At 39.4% G+C, this 19863-nt stretch overlaps 1 protein-coding gene across 1 annotated transcript in view; it reads left to right on the forward strand.

Annotated features, from left to right (window-relative positions):
- The window catches only part of LOC145666085 (uncharacterized), an 86586-nt gene that overhangs the window by 11921 nt on the left and 54802 nt on the right, over positions 1–19863 (forward strand). The window contains exon 3 of the mRNA XM_081733179.1: positions 17072–17166. Within this exon, the coding sequence (XP_081589305.1) occupies positions 17072–17166 (95 nt within the window). The remainder of the gene's footprint in view (positions 1–17071; positions 17167–19863) is intronic.

The following is a 19863-nucleotide window of genomic DNA, read 5'->3' on the forward strand; positions in this document are numbered from 1 at the left end:
ATATTTATGCTACAGCACTTTCCAGTAATATGACGCACGCCTCCATAACGCAGTGTTCTACTCTGTATAATGCTTTCTACTTTGGCATTATGTCCTAATTATTATCAATACAGATTATCAATCCTGATATAGATTATTATCAATGAAGTGGAATTGCCTGAAGTAAATGGCACTTACGTGATTAATACTTCATGGGACTACGGTTAGTCTACAAAACAGCTCTGATCCTCTGTGGAATGGAGTACGTAAGTCATTCATTGTTTTCAGAGGATTGTACCATTAGTTATACATTGGAGCAATCACGTTAGTCAATGAGTATGGAGGAGGATATCTGCTTGGGATTGTGAGTTCGAGAACCAACCACAGGTGTTCAATAATGCTGAGATCTCAGGTTGGTTCCGTTTAAGCGTATTTGGTGGTGAAGGTCAGTGAAACAAACACAAGTTTCAAGAAGCAATTAACATTACAGTGGCAGAAGAACAGTCAGACAATGAAGTGCCAGTGTTTCGTACCAGATGATACGAAGAAGACGGACCTATTAGAGCAATAAATTCCAAACATCATTATAAGTCACCATATACCAGTGGTCTAAAAGAAAAACATACATTAAGGCCTCTTTTACATTATCCGGCGAATTGCCGGATCCGATTTTGGCCCCTTTCATATTATCCGGCGTCTTGCCGTGGATGAAAAATATGCGAGCAGGGTTGCTGTGCAACTGAAGAAACAAAACTCAGTGACTCTTGTCGTGTTGTGGTGGTTGTAATGGACAGACGCAAAATGTGTTTTCTACTCGCCTTGTTAAGACACAGGCAAAAAAAAAAAAAAAAAGTCAGAGACACATACGGGCCTGTTTGTTACCGAATGAGAGAACATGCCACATACAGAAAAGATGTGCACTCTTTATTAGAGAAGCGGTATTTTGGAAGACATTTTTCTATACTGTTTCCACGATTGATAAACTTGGGCAAAATAGCGGCCCGGTTCTGGATATTTAAAATACCGTTCCGGTATTCAACTGTTGTGACTGAGAAAATCAGGCTAAAGTCCTCTCGGGATAGTCAACCGTTGAGGTCTATCCGAGAATCTCAAGCCAACATTCAGCCACTGACCCGAAGACTGGTCTGTAGGCATTATTATTGTTATTACTAGCTGTTATGTCCGTTCTTCGCACGGGTCAGATAAAATATCAATGTAAACAAATTGAACAATGAGAGAAGAATTAAGAAACATTTCTAAAATTAGATACATTTTGTGTGAATATATATCCAACAACGTACGTGTTTTCATTGGGAAGGCCGATGGGGGCTGAATTTGAACGTAAACATTATCGGGAGTATCAATATACATCTGAGCGACCTCGATAAATATGAATCCGACACAAATATTGGTCATTTTTTACTACTTTTATATGTCCCGGTAAACGCTCCCTGAGACACCTCCCTGGTTGGAATTGTGAAAAAATTGCCTCGTCTTCAGCCGATACCGCAAAAACTATGAATGTGACACTAACATCTGTCATTTTCTACTACTTTTACATAGAAAGTAAACGCCTCTGTGATCCTCTGGTTCCAATTTTGAAAAAACAACGCCTCTGGCTCCCAGTCGACGGAGGCTGTATTTAGAAGTCAACGCCTTGGGAGAATCACCATTCATCTCAAAGACAGCAAAAACTATTGATTTGACACTAATATTGGTCATTTTCGATTATTTTTACATGTCTCGAAATTCCCTCCCTCCCCCCTCTGGTGATCCCCGGCCCGCATACAAATGGTGGATGAAGTCATCGATAATGGTAGTGTTACAATTGATCTCAGCGACCGCGAAAACTATGGATTTGACACTAATATCGGTCATTTTCTACTACTTTTACATGTCCTGCTAAAAACCCCCTGAGACCTCCTGGTTCAAATTTTGAAAAAAAAAAAACGCATCGGTTTGATCTGGAGCCTGGACCAAGGTACCTGTAACCAAATTTTGGTAACTTTCGGTCCACTCGTATGGTCTCTAGGCCGCACAAAGACATACAGACACATAAACTCTTTATTTTATTTATATTAGATTATTATTATTATTATTATTATTATTATTATTATTATTATACTATTTCGGGTTTATTCTTTTGTTTTAAGCGTTCCGACTATTGACTCAAGTCTCTTTAAAGCACTGCTCTAGTCTCTGAATTCAGAGGACTATTCAAGAAATTACAGCCAGATAATTACAAAATATATAAAGTACGGTATATTTATCAAATATCACATTATGAATTCTCTCTTGCTTTGCGTAGCAAAATAGTACATAAATATATAGCAAAAGACTGTATTGCTGAAATATTTGATAGTGTATATTTCAATTTTGGGTCACCACAAATTTATAGAAGCTCATTTGTCCAGTGCTACACGGACATCTCCCAATCTTCTATTACATAGAAAAATAATAATTTATATTGATTTCGACACTTGGGTAGTATTGGTCGTTTTCAATTAATTTTACATGTCATCTTTCCCCATATGTTGTATATACAGGTTTGGTTAATTACTCCAGATGTACTGCGCTAGAACATAACCACATACACAAACACACTCCACATAACACACAAAACCACACGCTCCCATATTATAGCAGCCACTTTCTGCTCTTTCCTGGCAACACTTGTTTCCTCCCCAACACCCATCCGGTAGTTTGCCGCGTATATGTGAAGAGCGTCATTGCTTGTAATGTCCCGCTTGGCTATACACGGCGATTTGCCGCGCCGGATTCTAGCAGGGAGATCCGGCTGTTTTTGCTCGCCGGATGAATGTCCGGCGACCGCCGCACATATATGAAGAGCTTCATTGCTTGCAATGTCTTTCTACCTCGTCCGGCAATTCGCCGGAACCGGATCCGGCAAATCGCCGGATAATGTGAAAGGGACATAACCAAATCAGTTTCATCATCATGTTGGTCTTCGTATATCTGTGAATTGACAAAAGAGAAAAAAAATGGTCTTTGGAGCCTACTCTGGGTATTGATGCAAGCGTTATGGCAAGGAACATTCAAAAGGAAACTGTCCCGCTTATGGTAAAACCTATTTTACATGTTCCGGCTGGAATCATTTTTCAAGTACATGTGGAATGTATTGAATTTACGAAAACACGGATAAGTCTAATTTAGTGAACAGGGAGTTGTCCCACAATTCATACCTTGATGTTATTGCTACATGTCGAAATGTGATTACCTATGAACAGGTCAAAGATATACCAAAAAATATGCAATGGAAAATTGAGATGTTGGATTTTAGTGAGTCGCAATTGGCAATGTTGCAAGACTCGGAGGGTAAAAATACTCAAGAAAAAAAGGTTACCAGACAATGGTAGAATCTATGGCAGAAGAAGTTAATTTGAAACATAAGAGGAAGAAGGAGAGAAAAGTCATAGTCACAGAAAGTCTGGTAATACTGTCGAGATTCCGCTTTAGGGCTGAGTTGTGAAACAGAGTTCCAACTATTTTAAAACTTACATGTGAAAGTATTATGAAAACGCTAAGAGAAAAGACAGAAATCATTTGTCAACAAGTATGGAAAGTACTGAAACAAATGTTACAAGAAAATCACAAATTTGTTAATCAGTTGGAGTGGAAGATTTGGAGAGAAGGGTGCAGAACTTTCCTTACCGTACAAGAACAAAATTGAAACCGTAGTAGATTTCTACCACTTTTGTTTGCAAGAAATGTATAAAGCCGGAAAAGAAACCTATCATTTTGCCACTTCCAATTTGCAACGAGGGATAAAGATTGAGGTGAAACTTCTTCTTGGCACAATGAATACCGGTACATCTTATACTATTTCTCGCTATCTCTTAGTAGGTTTTCTCAATGATAATCAACATTGAAGCCAGAAGTCATAATAGATAATGTTACACAGCAAAAAATGAGGTGTTGAAACAACAGAAAATGACTACTACTTTAGCGTGTTACTTGTGTCAATTCAACACCAAGTTTTTTTTGCTAGCCGCGCATGACTAGCCCCGCCCAATGGGTCATGCCCTTTATTAGAGGATGGGGAATAAAGGAAATCTCTGGAGAGGAGAAAGATAGATGGGACAAGTTAGGTTTAATTTATTTATTATATCTGTTTTTATTTCAAAATCATAACAACATTTGGGGGAAAGCATCAACTTTCAGCTCTGGTATTGACTGGAAGAGCTGCAGGACATCATGGCCTTTAACCGTGATCATAATGTTAGGAGATGATGAAATGAGGATGAAGTGCAGAAGACGTCACAACACATGGTATTTGGTTAGTTCGACAAATGCTGATTATCTTCTGATCCAGAGCTACTCTGGATCGTGATGAAGACAGTGAGAGACTTGTTGAGATAGTAGGACTACTGTGTAGTAGATGGGAAAATGTAAGGTGAATCGAGATGAATGATGAAATCGGCAACGAGAGGAAGATCAATGCTATCAGGTGGCAGTGAGTAATGGTACAGTGAGAAAAGCAGAGAAAACGGTGTATGGCAAAGGAGTTCTGGTTTCGGGAAGGTGGCGTCGACGTGCATGGTGTCAAAAAGTAAGGGGTGGTGGTTCTGGGAGCGTTGAGAAATATAGCGTGGGCGGAGTGTTTCAAGGTGGTATAGAATATGTGGAAACGGAGTACGGTCATACAGATCTCGGGTAGGGCTGGGAAGACGGATACGAAAAGCAAGTCGGAGTGCGTGGCGTTCTAGAATTTGGACGTTTTTATAGAAAGAAGAGGGAGCATCGACCCAAGCTGTAAAGCCGTAGGTAAGGACTGGTCGGAGTAGAGATTTGTACGTATTAAGAAGAGTGACAGCAGAAAGACCCCAGGTAGTAGAGACCTGCACGGGCCGAATATTTCGGCCCGAGCCCAATGCAGCCCGAATGTACCTAGGCCCGGCTCAGCCCGGGCCCGAAAAGGTTTGTAGATTTTGGCCCGAGCCCGGTCCGCCCGATAAGTTTTTTAAAATTCTTGGCCCAATCCCGGCCCGGGCCAGATAAATTTTAAAAGTTTTTGTCCCGACCCCGGCCCGATAAATTTTTTAAAAATTTGGCTCGAGCCCCAATATTTCTCAAAATTTAGTATTAAACTTGACCTAACTCTCAGAAACATTTTCTAAACTGTGGTTCACAACCTGACGCTTGCCTCCCGAATAGTACCATTACCTCCTAGAACTTTGCCTGTCGTCGATAGAACAAAAACTCCAATTCCTGTAACAAAAATCTAACTTAATTGATTTTTAGCATAAAGTGAAGATGGTAATATTGTTTAGCGACAGGCAAAACTTTCCCACCCCTTCTTTTCATATTTTGGGTTCAGTGAAGGTCAAGGTCAGAGCTCAATTTACCGCGCAATGCCTGCAATCCTCTATAGTGAAAGTGGAGTCGTTAAGCAACACAAACTGTAAATAGCTATTGCATTCTTTGTAACATTTTTCACGGGCACACTTCTTCAACGTTTGTCTTTATTCGAATTATCGTTTAACGAAAGTCAATAATTATTAAAGAATTGCAATTAATGGGCCCCAGCCCGGCCAGGCCCAAAGAAATAACAGAGTCGGCCCGTGCAGATCTCTACCAGGTAGTGCCTGTAAGGCGACGAAGAAGGTTAAGGCGTGAGTAAGCCTTGGCACATATGTACTTGAGGTATGGGGTCCATTTAAGATGTTGGTCGAAAGTAATGCCTAAATAAGTGACTGGTTTGCTGACGGTGACAGGAGTATGGGATGTACGAAAATGGAGATTGGTAGGATTACGACGAACACGGGAGCGCTTTCCAGGCACTAAGAAGATAATCGCTTGCGTTTTAGCGGCATTGATGGTAAGACGCCACTTCTGACACCAAGAAAGAAAGGAATCTATGGCAGGTTGGAGAGAATAATTAATGCGTTGAATCGTATTTCCTGTGGATTAAAAGGCAGTGTCGTCGGCATTTTGAAAGAGGGTAACGTTGGGGGTAAGTATGGGGAAGTCTGCGACATATAGAAGGTAGAGCAGAGGAAATAGGGCTGATCCTTGGGGGACTCCGGAATGAAGGAAGATAGAATAGGAAAGGTAATTATTAATTGATATATAGCTAACTCTGCAGGAGAGAAACTGATAGATGAGGCGAATATAACAGTGGGGCAGGTGAAAGGAGAAAAGTTTATAAAGGAGGCCAAGATGTCAGACTTTATCAAAAGCTTTCTCGAGGTCAAATAAGATGAGGCAGGAAGGTTTGAATGTGTTAAACTAATTAGTGATGAAAGTAGTAAGGCGGAGGAGTTAATCGGAGATGCTAAGGGAAGGACGAAGACCTGCTTGATGGAGAGGTAGTAAGTTATATGCTGAAAGATGTGTGTGAAGGCGAATGACGAGGATACGTTCGAGAATCTTGCTAAACACAAGGGTGAGTTGGATAGGGCGGTATGAAGAGACAGATTGTGGGGGTTTGCCAGGTTTTAGAAACATTAAGGTAGTAGAAGTTTTCCAAGGTAGAGGATAGAAGCCAGTGCGAAGAATGAAAGTAAAAATGGTGGAGAGAAGGTAAAGCAATACATAGGGACCTTCCATGATGTGGCGGTAGGTGATTTTGTCTATGCCAGTGGCAGTGTTCTTCTTTCGGAAGATGGTATGCTGAATATCAGAAACAGTGATAGGAGCTGTATGTGGATTGTGGAGAGGTAATGGCTGATTGGGGTGAGGTTGAAGGTCGGGTGACGAAAGATCTAAAGTGTCAGTGGGATGTCGGCGAAATACTGGATCTGGTGCAGAAGAAGTGAATATATCCTGGAGATATGTGGCAAAAGCGTTGGCTTTAGCAGTATCGTCGGGAAGAGGAAGTGCATCATCTAGAAGTGGATAGGTAGTACGTGTGGTTTTGCCGGTAAGTTGATGGAAACGCTTCCGAACTTGGTGGGGTGGGAGTTGTCAGAGAGAGAATTGCAAGTTTTGATCCAATTTCGACGTTTGTAAGCTACTAGATAATTATGGACAGTACGTTGGTATTGACGATGAAGCCTAAGGAATTCAGGATTGCCAGTACGGGTGAAATAACGATAGAGCTGTCTAGAACGCCTGATTAAAGGAAGGTATTGAGGCGGAAGGGGTGGTCTGTGTAGATGAAAGTTAGACTGAGGTATGTATTTCGTAGATGCAAGATGAATGATGTCGGTGATAGTGTCAAGAGTTGTATAAAGTTCAGTTTCGGTAGTCGGGGTCGGAACAGTTTCAAGAGCTGTATCGATGTGGGAGCGGTAACTAACCCAATCGGCCTTGTCGAAACGATGAATGATGCGAGCAGGAAGGGATTGAGAATTGACAGGAGAGCGTTGCAGGAGCAGCGAAAGTTTAATGGGAACATGATCGCTTCCAAGCGGATCTAAGACCGAGATCGTGCAACGGTAACAGAGACTGGATGATGTTATCACCACGTCAGTTGTGGTATTACTGAAGAGTATGAATAAACCCAGTAGTGTGAGTGATAATATAGGTTCGAAAATCCTGCTGTTGTTGGGCTGAACGGCTATGAAAGTTGATATCGGCCATGATGAAAGAGCAGAAATTTACAGAGATGAAAAGAAAGGTGTTTCCAGAAGCGTTCTTGATGCGGATGCACTTAAGAATAGAGTGCCCGTCAAGTTTAAGTTCCTCTTCAATCTCGTCATCTGTGTAGTCAGGTGGAACTCCTCTAATGACAACACAGAGTCGAGGTGGTGGTGGTGGTTGTTTGGTGCGAGGGAGTCAGCTTAGAAAGATTTGCGTTTCTGCCAAAGACCTCATATGAATGGGTCTTAAGAAATGAAGAAGCCAGATTCGAATCAGGAGACTTAATGATGATACCCTTACGGGTCGAGACGATTTGGGTGATCTGTGAACTGTTAAAACTAAAATATCTTATGGCAGTGATCTATTGTCTGCCACTCAACTACCAAGACCAGTAATTCATATACCAAAGTCAACATTCCAATATTATTGTAATTACTTTTATTTTTATACTTTATCTTGAATTCTTTTTAACTTTTACCTCTTTTACACAATCATCCTATATCGAGGGTTTTCTTCTGACCTTACGTCAATAACTAATTAACTTTCCTTTTCACCAACTTCACATACATTACATAATAACGGACTCAATAACAAAAGCAACTATCAATTGTTTTTTTAAAAATAAATTCAACATTTCTTTTTCTTCTTCCTTGCAACATACATTTTTCTTGAAATACTTTTTACCTACTCCACTACAACACTTCCCCCTTCATTTTTTAAAAAAGAAATTAACTCTTACTCTTTTTCTCATTAACAATCTTTTTTATTTTGCCTCTTTTACGATGTCTGGTATCTCGTGCTCCATTGTCCAACCTAGAATTATCCGCAAAACATAACTGATGTCTCTCTTGAAGAAAAGCTTCGGATGATTCTTGAAGCATTCCCTTCTCCTTTTGTAATTTCTTTCTTTGAAAGTTGTCTTTTAGAATCGACCTTCCTTGTTGAGTTCGTAGCGAACTTCCAGTGTTATGTTTCCATATATTTCCACCTTTCTTGTCGTCCTTCCTCTGTAATCCATTACTAGATTCAAGTCTGGACAGAAGTTCCTTCGTTTCAACTATGTGACTGCTTCCTTTATCCATATCATGTGTTGTATCCTTTAGTGTTTCTTCATCTTTGTCAGATAATACGACCTTCACTTGGGAGTCCTTGGTTCTTTTTAGCTTTTGTCTACTCAATCATTTCTAGATAATTACGACTGGGCGTTATTACTGTATTCTTTTCTTGTTGCAACTGGTCGTCCTTGTAATAACACCTTTCAACTTCCTTTGACTGGTACTCTTCTGGAGATATTTCTTGTGATCTGAAGAATTGCAACCAATCACAACCTATTATGTTGCAATCTAAATATTCTTCACAAATCCGGAGATCATCTAGGTATTCCCTTCCATTAACCGGCACTGCCACCGTAGTTTTACAAGGCAACAAACGATCTTCAGTCTTCATGACCGTTCTGTTGATTGGTACAAAGGTACAATTATTGAGATATTTATCGTAAGTTGCGATTGATATCACTGAGTAACGGGCTTTCGTATCCGTTAAAAAAAGTAACTCCATTCCGTTGCACGTGACCATCCCTAATATGTCTTCAACTTCAGTTTCTTCGTTAAATGAAGCCTGATAATTCCTGGTATCAATTGTTTCTTCCTCACTTCTTTCATCTAATTCCACCTCCAACACACTACTCATGTGAAACTCATCAACAGGATTTAAAACATATCCCTGTTTCAGATCCAGTGAGGCTATTATCTAGAGCCTGTTCATATTTATTAGGTGAATTTTTAGTACTTGATACTGGACCCGTTGCATTGTCCAGTAAGGGCACTCTATCTACGAAGTGCGTATATGATCTTGTATTGTTACGTTGTAGTTTACAATACTGGGCATAGTGGTTGTACTTTTTTGCACAGATGACATTGAACACCCTTCGCCGGACATTGATCCACACCATGTGATCTGCCACATGCGCGACAACTTGGTGGCTTTTGTGGATATTTTTCTCTACAATTAAGGCAAGTTGCTCTAGTTTCTCTTGTTTGATAGGGTATATAATCAACATTACATTCTGGTTGATAAAATACCTTGATTTCTTTCTTCTGAAGTTCTACTTGATTTACAATGTCGATGGCCTTGTCCATAGAAAGTTCAGCTGTAGCTAGCAGTTTTTTACGAGCTATTTCACTTGCAATTCCACAGACAATCTGATCACGTATAGCATCCTTTTTAAAAGATCCAAAATTACACTTGTTTGCCTGCTTTTTTAATTGCAATATGTAATATTGCCAGGGTTGACCAACATCTTGCTTTAAGTTATGAAATTGGACGTACATCGAAATTGCGAAAAAAAAACAGGTCTTTGATTTCTTGATTTTTTAAATTTGGCACTTTTTTAGGAGCTTCTAATTATCTTCGTGTTTGATAAACGGTGTTGCCCATGACAGATATCAACAGACTGACTTTTTTCCGTTCTTGAATATCATGAGCAATGCAATATTGACTAAACCGTTCTAAATATGCATCCGCATCCATTTCTTCAGTATTTAAGGTATTGAAAAAAGGCAATTGTATCACTTGTGACATGTTTAATCCTCGTCGCTAATTTGTTAAAACTAAAATATCCTATGGCAGTGATATATTGTCTACCACTCAACTACCAAGACCAGTAATTCATATACCAAAATCAACATTCTAATATAATTGTAATTACTTTTATTTTTATACTTTATCTTGAATTCTTTTTAACTTTTACCTCTTTTACACAATCATCCTATATTGAGGGTTTTCTTCTAACCTTACGTCAATAACTAATTAACTTTCCTTTTCACCAACTTCACATAAATTACATAATAACGGACTCAATAACAAAAGCAACTATCAATTGTTTATTTTTTAAAATAATTTCAACATGTCTTTTTCTTCTTCCTTGCAACATACATTTTCTTGAAATACTTTTTACCTACTCCACTACATGAACGACAACGTACTTGGTGAGACGAAGGTAAAGCTGTTTGAGATCTTGATATTTTGGGTCGTAATTGGTAAGTAAAAATGAAGTAATTGCTGAAGACTGTAGATTATTGAGTGAATGTCAATTTTGCGAACTAGGTAGTGATGGAAAGTCTTTATCCATGTTGAAGTGAACAGAAGTAGTTGATGAAGATGATTCACGTAGTGTGTGATGACGTTTAGCTCGTGGTGAATGCGACTGGGGGTCCTCTTTAGAATGAGGCGATCGTGAGCGTTCAGGACTTGGTTTAGTACGATGTTCTTTTCTTTTATTCACCTTAGTGGGTACAACAGAAGACCGGGATCAACAGAGGTACGTCCTGTAAAAGACATAGCGAGTGATAGTGGAAATACAAAGATAATACAACGAATATAGGTATCAGGTAGTAAGTTGAAGACCACGCATTCGGATAGTGGTCTTGTTGAGGAAATGCCCCAGTCTAACCGTGTCGCAACGAGCTACCCTTGGCTGAGATAAGTCTGATAGCTGTTGCTCAGCGAATATCTGACGAACAACTCCCAGAAACCAGGACAGGAGTACAAAAAACAGCCGCGCTGACGTTTGGTACGTCACAGCTAATGTCATCGATATGACTATCGACCTGAAAGATGAAAACCAAGTACATCACCTTCAGAGCATATCAGAAATACCTCGTTACTGGCTGTGAGTATTGGCATTGTTTTTTATTGTTTGGTATCAACAAAATTTTGTGAAATATATTTCGCATTTATGGCAAGTAACCAATAACATTGTATGTTTTCTGTAATCGGTCATAATAATATTGTTGTAAACCTTGAAACATCTGACAACAGTTACACAGATAAGAGAGCTTCCATCTGTTTTCTTTATTTATTATTCTTGTGTTTTAGCACGTATGAACAGAAGATGACAGAACTATTGCCTATGTAACTGTTGTCAGACGATTCACAGGTTTACAACAATAATATTGTGACCGATTACAAAAAGCATAGAACATTATTTGTTATTTGGCATAAATGCCAAATATATTTCGGAAAGTTTGGCTCATATTAAACGATAAATACCAATACAAGTTCTCTCAGGTAGTAACGAGTTATTTCTGATATGCTCTGAAGGCGATGTGCTTGATGCTGAATTAACACACAAGTAACACGCTGAAGTGGTAGTCATTTTGTGTTGTGTCAACACCTCATTTTTTACAGTGTAGTAGAGATATAAAGATGGAAACAAAATCTATTCGTGAGACACTGAATCGATCGCAGAAGACTGCATCTTTTATCTATTACCATTATTGCTTTATGATTAGTGATGCACGCGAGACGCGAGAGTGAAAATTTTATGCGAGACGCGAGACGAGACTAAACCATGCGAGACGAGACGCTAGACGAGACTCGGTTAAGTCTCGCACCAGAAGTCTCGCGAGACTTCTCGCAGTCTCGCAATATTTATGAATTACATTTAATTGTATATTTGGTGATTTTACATTTATTGAGTTTTCTAAGTTGAGCGTTAATGCCTCCAGGAACAAAAAAGTGATTGGGGCAATAGACATTTTATGAGATTTATTATTATCCAAGGTTGATTTTCAGAATTAAAGCCTTCTTTAGTTTCTAAACATCATTAAAAAAGAAAGCTTTGTAAATTGGAAATTTATTACAGCATCGATTTAGGACTTTATTTTGCGACACAAACACATACACGCGGGCGCGCACGAACACATGAACTTCTGTTTTTGGTCTGAAAAGCGAATAAGACTCCCTATTGCTTCGAAATGTGATATTTCTGTTGTTTCTGTCTTTTTCCCATTACGACTAGGGGATGGTGCGGAAATCCCCTCTTATCAAAGTTTGTCCCCGGCCCGGCTCCCAGAAATAACATGATATTTTTACATGGAATAAGTATTTTCTTTCTATATATTTGTCAAAAACATCCCCCTCTAGTTCGGAAGTTTAATTCAAACACTGGTTTGGTAGGATGGCCCTATAGGTTTGGTGGGAGATGGTAGGAATGACCCTATATCTGTCAGTATTTTCTAGATCTGGCAACATTATATAAGTTGAAAGCGAAAGTTGAAAAAATGCGAATTCTGGCAACACTGCAGTTAGTTCAACTGTATGATCTGGAAATTGATCCAGAAAGCTTTTTTCGTATTAAGTATAGTTTGCTGGATATTTTGATTCTCGCAATTGTTAACATATTGCGTTATCCACAAGTCCGTTGACACAAGTAATGTTATTCCTTGGTGGTTGGTGTAAAGGGAGATAGGCGACAATAGATGGCAGCACTGTTCTCCTACACAAGTAACGTATTTTTATATTTTATCTGCTGCTTCCACAAATTTAATGCTGAAAAGAAAGTTCAAACCTATTCTAAGGGAACTATCCGTGTCAATTTTGGATATTGTGACGTTAAAGCATTCCTCAAAATAGAAGCAGGCAAAGACAAGGTTGAAATCCGGTTAAATAGAAACGAAGAAATTTACATATAGATATAGTAAAAGGATCCGGGTTTGGTTCAATGAGTTCAGAAAAACATACGGAAAGGTTATATTATTTATATCCTAATTACATTGGCGACTTTTTTGGGGGGCAAAAATGTGCCCGCATTGCATACTGGAAAATATTGCTGGAGACCTCTAAGCTGGAAAACAATGTTGGATCCAGTAAAAATTTATGCTGGTTTTGCTGTAAATTATGCTAGTAATTTGACGAAAATTAATGGTCCAGCAATCAAATTCCAGCACAACTTTTCTTTTAATTTGGAGCGGAGGGGACACAAGTTCGGATACCATGTTGAACTTTATTTTCCGTCACCTTAGGATGTTATGAACATTCATCCCATGGAAAGCAATGGCAAACCACCATGGATTCACCTTCAAAAGGGACTTTTAGGTCAAATACCTGCCTTCGGACAGAACATCACATCATCATTCATTAACAGCCATAGAATAACACATTGCAAAATTTTGACCCAGAATATATGCGAGACTGCGAGGCCATGCGAGGAAGTCTCGCGCGAGACGCGAGATGAGACTCAAAATTTTATGCGAGACGCGAGACGAGACTTCACATTTGCGAGACGAAACGAGACCAGATTTTAGGCTGCGAGACGAGACGAGACTTTTCCATTTATCGTCTCGTCTCGTCTCGCGTGCATCCCTATTTATGATGATTAAGGTTAAACCGGAAAGGTCTATTTCTATAACATCCAGTTTTAATAGAAGGTTAACGAAGAAGATGGAACCTATTATTTGTACACTGTGTCGATTCCAGAGGACCGCATTTCCCTGTTTCTGATCATTGTTGCTCTATGGAAATCAATACTGAAACCGAAGGTTATAGTCGATTTCTATCACTTCTGGTTTTAGTAGAGAGTTAAAGGTGAAGACGGAATCTATATTTAGGACGATGAATCGATTACAGAAAATCGTTTGTCGGTATCTCGAATCATTTCTACACTATGACGATCAGTGCCAAAACCGGAAATTCTATTCGACCTCTTGCAGCTTGAAAAGATGAATAAAGGAGCAGATGGAGCTTATTCTTGGAACGTAGAATCGATTTCAGAATACAACTTCTCGCTGTTTTTACCGGTTTTATTCTGATATTTATCGACAGACAGACGTACATAGCCATTCCATAAGTCTTTCCATACGTATGGATTGCACAGTTTTGAAGTCTAAAAATCACGAAAATTCAATCATATTTTCGATAATTTACTTAAATCTCTTACATATTTAACTATGTTGTTGGTTGTTAGGAGGGGTCAAAGTAGATCTAAAAAGGTAAGGGAACGCGTGATTTCATGCCTCACCCCGTGCCTATTTTTGCCTATTGTATTTTTTTTTAGAAAGTGGAGACAAGCCATAAATATTTTTTGGAAATGGGGTAACATCGTCTATCCACGTTTCCCCTACCCCTGATTGTTGGCACTTCTCAACAGCAAAATTGTAACTTTGAGAACTGTATAAAAACTGTATCATATAGAATCCGGATTACACTCTACTGGAAATGGCCCTTTCTTCCGTATAAAAGGCGATCTAATTACGGGATCTGGTAATGGAAGGAGTACTGTTTTGTTCTAGTTAGTAACATTGATATGTATCAAAGCCCTTTTCTTCATACCAGGTAAATAATTAAATGTATTAATCTCAGCAACTAAAATTAGCGAACCGATTTGTCATGAAGCGAAAAGAAGATAACTTAACATCAGACTTTCTAGATGTTGGCAATAATGTCTTGGAAGGAAGGGGGAGAAATTAATTCATTTTACCCTCATTTTACACTAGGGATGCGCATGAGTCGAGTCGAGACAGAATTTTCCTGAGAAAATTCGAGTCGAGACACAGCTCTTACAATAGAAAAATATACGTTTTTCGAGTCGAGACATCACTTTTACAGCACATTTTCGAGACGAGACAGCCTCAACTCTTGTCTCATGCGCATCCCTATTTTACACCAGAAAAGCGTATTGATATTTCAAGTTTTCATTTGAAGCAAGTGTAAAATGGTATGTAAAGTAATGTTCAAAGAAACTTGAGCATAGAGCCTAATTACGTAATAGACTTTAAAGAAATTAAGAATATAAAATGTATTGATTGAACTATACCATATTTGAGTATGAGTTAACTCTTTCAAATACTGGAGGAAAATCTTAGGCCGGTTAGGCTAAAGAAGACGGTGATGATGAGAAATAAATGAAATTGTGGAATGAAGAAAGTGGGAGGAAACGGGAAAACCTCGAGGAAACCCGCGCACACGATGTTTGTTTACCAGAAAGTTCACTTGGCGTGAGCTGAGATCGAACCAGGAACCCCATGCACCAGAGGTGAACGCTCTGGGGGAAGGAAGTCTTGTATACCTATGCATGAGACAAACTTCAAATAATTTTTTTATGAATTTTTTGCTGTTCTAAGAAAATAATTTATGTAGTAATTGTTCAGTATATTGATGATAGAATCCATTCAACATCTACTGAGCAATAGAAAACTATTTTCTGCTAGGGAAATGTACAAGGTAATCAAAAAAGTTCAATTCATTTTTGACGTCCGATTAATCGTGTGCTCATACAGAAGACACGAAATGGTACACGTGTCTACCAAGCGATCGGGAGTTAGTCTGACTATCGACCTTCAGCAATACAGCCATGCTACACATCTACAGCAGTCATAGCTCGTCCAGTGTCGAAGAACAATGGATGTATTGAAGCAGCTTGTTTGTATGTATTCGTTGTATGACTTTAAAGTGGGTCTGTCAGCTGCCACATCAAGTCACCACATATGGCAGACATTTAGGGAGAATACCGTGACTGCAGGCTTTGGTTTCAGAAACGCCGTTCGGGAGGTGTGAGCCTTTCGGATGAATCTTGCAGTGGATCACAACATATGCTGTATGACAAGGTCCTGAATCAGCCATCGAGGAGGTCAGTGGTCTAACGTGTGAACTTGCAGAATAGTTCCATGTTTCCGCTGAAACAGACAGTACCTGCATAGGATAGGGAAGTTATACAAGTTAAGTAAGTAGGTATTCCACACATTGTCGGCAGCCAATAAGGAACGACCAGTGACAGCCTTTGCTCACTCGGCAACTGAACCCACCCATCTTTGATCGCTTGCTCACTGGTGACGAAAAGCGGGTCCTTTATGACACTCCCAAACGTACTACACATTCGTTATCGCCACATGACCCTGTTCCTCACACCTCAAGACCACCTCTCCACCTCGCGGGAGACCCGGGTTCGATTCCCGGCGGGAGCTCATGTGGTTCGGATTCCACGTTAATCAGTAGGTCCACGTCTCATATAGCCTCGCTGCTGAACGGGACGCTAAACTAAAATCAACTCAACTCAACACCTCTCCACCTACAAAAGTTTATGTTCTCTGTATGGTGGAATTGTCGGCAAGTAGTGCATTACGAGGTTCTTCCACCTGGTCAGACCATCTCTGCTGATCTGTACTCTCAGCAGTTGCAAAGGGTGCACCGCGCATTGTGCTAGAAGGAGCCCGCATTGGTGAATGGCTGTTGCTGGACAACAATACCAAGCCATGTGGCAAAGAGGATCCAGGAGACCCTTGAGTAACTTGGCTGTGAGACACTGTGCCATTCACCATATTTGCTGGACCATGCGCCAACAGATTACCATCTGTTTCATTCTCTCGACTACTACCTTCGTGGGAGATCTTTCACAAATGAGGGACACCTGCGGAACGCACTCCCGGACTTCTTTGCATACACGACCGCCGAGTTTTTTCATCAGGGTATTTTGCAGCTGCAGGAAAGTTGGCAAAATACGTATATTGGATGCTGACAGAGATTACTTCGAAACCTAAAGGTACCCTACGTACCGTCCACTGTATTGCTGTTTGTTTATTACTTTTTTCTTTACCTTGTAGTTGTCATTATGTTAATCTTTCAGTTACAGATGGGTAACTTCAAAACCAGATTATGGTAGTTATGTGTGCTTCAAAGGTTTAAAATATGGGCCTTGTATAAATCAAAGTTGAAAAATCCGTCATGTAACTATTATCCACGATTGCGATTCAATTTCTACTCTTTGTTTCAGGGTCGCTGTATCGTGGAAAGTGGCAATCTGGGCAACCTGATAATCCACAAGAACTGTGTATGACAATGAATCCTCTGACTGGGGAAGCGGCTGATGTAGGCTGCCAAATACAGTATCCATTTATTTGTAAATATGTCTAATAACACTTATTTCCAGAATAAATAATGATGAACGTACCGTATTTGTTATTATTTACATATTTTTTTTAGATTATTTTAATCTTGAGAGGGTGTGATGACGTATCCTGTGTCCTGACAGATGATAGTGAGAGGGCGATAATAAGTTGGAGAACACAGAATGAAACATGCGAGTAAATGCTGATACTCGTATTAGCTGTGTTAAAACTCGATTAACCCATGTTAGAATTTTGAACAATATATTTTTAAATACTTTTTTATTTGAATAATGGATAATTGACACATAATTATTATAATAATGGATAAGTGCTTCATAATTAATAAAATAATGAATAATTGTTCTAGTAATTATTGCAATAAAGAACATTTGCTGTTATAATTAGTCGATTAAACGAGCAATTGTTAAAGCAATAATTTGAATAAGAAATACCGGTATTGGTATAATTCGAGGAAAATTATTCAAATTATTATGATTGTACTATTCGATAAAAAGGTTTCCTCCTTACTACAATTTCTTAGCCTTCTCTCCATCTGTCGGAAAACCTGTGTTCGATTTTCTGTGGAACGTCATGTAGTTCAGATCCCATAATATGTTGTACATTCATGTCTTATGCAGGTATCTAGAAAACAGATGTACAGATGATTAGCTGAGGGACACTTGTGTGTCCATTAATCAGCTATATGAGTTAGTTCATTTGAATTTATGCAGTGGACATCATGGATGGACCCAGGAGCATTGGGTCATGTCTTGTTAAAAGATAAATATTCGGTTTGGCTTACTAGTGATTTTCAACGTGTATTAATTTTGAGATAGTTTGGAACACGGTTCCTTCCAGCTAACATTACTGAGTTAGACCAGCACAGGTGGTGGAAAAATCATGATGTGGGGTGAATCATTCCGAGGGCTCGCATGTCCATGCATGTCTTCCCAAATGGTACCATCAGAGGCGTACTGCGTCGGGATGACATCCTGGACCAGTATGTTTGTTTCAGAGTGCAGTGGGCCCTGATTTCTCCTAATGGATCCCCATCGAGCTAGCATAGGGATTAGTACCTTGAGACTCAGGACATTAGGCGATTCGATTAGTCCAATTGATCACCTGACTCGAAGCCATTAGAATATTCGTGGCCCATACTAACGAGATGAATTACATGCCATTATATGGTTCCAAGATCCATTCCTGAGCTTAGGGAGACACTCATCCAAGAATGGGAAGCCATAACCCAGCCATTTGTTAGGATCACACAGTGACGTTTGATTTATTCTTAGTACGTCCGTTATTTCGCATGATAACTCTTGAGTGGATGTGAATGTTTTAATTCTGTTTGCTGCAATAGATAGGCAGAGCAATTACCTCGGTCGAGTTCGTTAATGGACTCAATGCGTTAACGTATTAACGGATAACTGTTACTTTAACGATGGCAACCTACAGCCCATATCCAATATATGTAAGCGATTTTTAACATTCTATTTCTTGTACTGTACAAGGGCTGGATAAGAAGGAATTGCAACTTGGTACATTCTTTCAAGGAAAACACGCTCCAACTTTATCACCTTCTGCCCACACGTGTGGAAGACCTCGTACATTGTCAGCGCATCAAAGAGGCCACCATATGGCACACATGGACTTCTCTTGTGTCGCAGCGCTTCTCGCAAAGTCGTTCCTTCATTTTAACGAGGAGGTCTACACGAAATCCCCGAAAACATTGTTGTGCACTGAAGTTGTTCATCTTTCCAAAACGTATTCTTATGCCGCTTCTTTTCTCCTCTACTTTATGGCACTCCTACTTTAGACAGAATAACACATACTCATTATCAGTCGCCACACTTCATCATCTCACAGTCTCTTATCAGCTGCGAAACTTTTGTAGTGTTGAGATACACCCCTTTGAAATGAGAAGTGTTATTACTACGGTACCTTTTATACAGAGCCGGATTTAGATTTGATGAGGCTCTAAGATATTTAAGGTAATGGTATCCACTTTATCTACATCTGTCCTTTGTCAATGACAAATTATTTGCACTGCATTCTGCAGCTGCATGCTACGTCTTGTCATGCAACTAGTCCATGGAGAACGTAGGCATCTTATATGGAGAAATGAACAAACTAGTGATGTTTTAGGGAGCAGGCAAGCAGGAGGGGCCACATCATTTACATCGCAAAGAGCTTACATAACGCCAAACACTGCTACTCTTTGTACATTTTATTTTGTATTTGTGTTTTAACGTGTATTTTGGAAATGTACATTCAGCTCTTTTCTTTATAAAATTTTGGGCCTCCAAGAGAGTGGGGCCCTAAGCTATAGCTAGTTTATCTTATACACAAATACGGCACTGCTTTTATACAACCTATGTAACAGATAGCTAGACCAATTAACTCGACTGAGTTCGTTCATGGATTCAATTCGTTAACGGATAACGGTATTCACGGATAACGGTGACTTTAACAGTGGGTATCTATAGCCTATGTTCCATACATATAAGCGAATTTCTGAATTGTGATTTTTGCAGTAGATAGCCAGGACAATTATTTTGGCCGAATTTGTTAGCGGAGTCAATCCGTTAACGTATTAACGAATAACGGCAACTTTAACGGTAGCTGTCAATAGCCCAAATCTCAAACATATAAACATTTTTTTCCATTATGTTTCTTG

This window comes from Thermobia domestica, chromosome 12 (assembly GCF_964235325.1).
Source record: "Thermobia domestica chromosome 12, izTheDome1.hap1.1, whole genome shotgun sequence".
In the NCBI taxonomy this organism is placed as follows: domain Eukaryota; kingdom Metazoa; phylum Arthropoda; class Insecta; order Zygentoma; family Lepismatidae; genus Thermobia; species Thermobia domestica.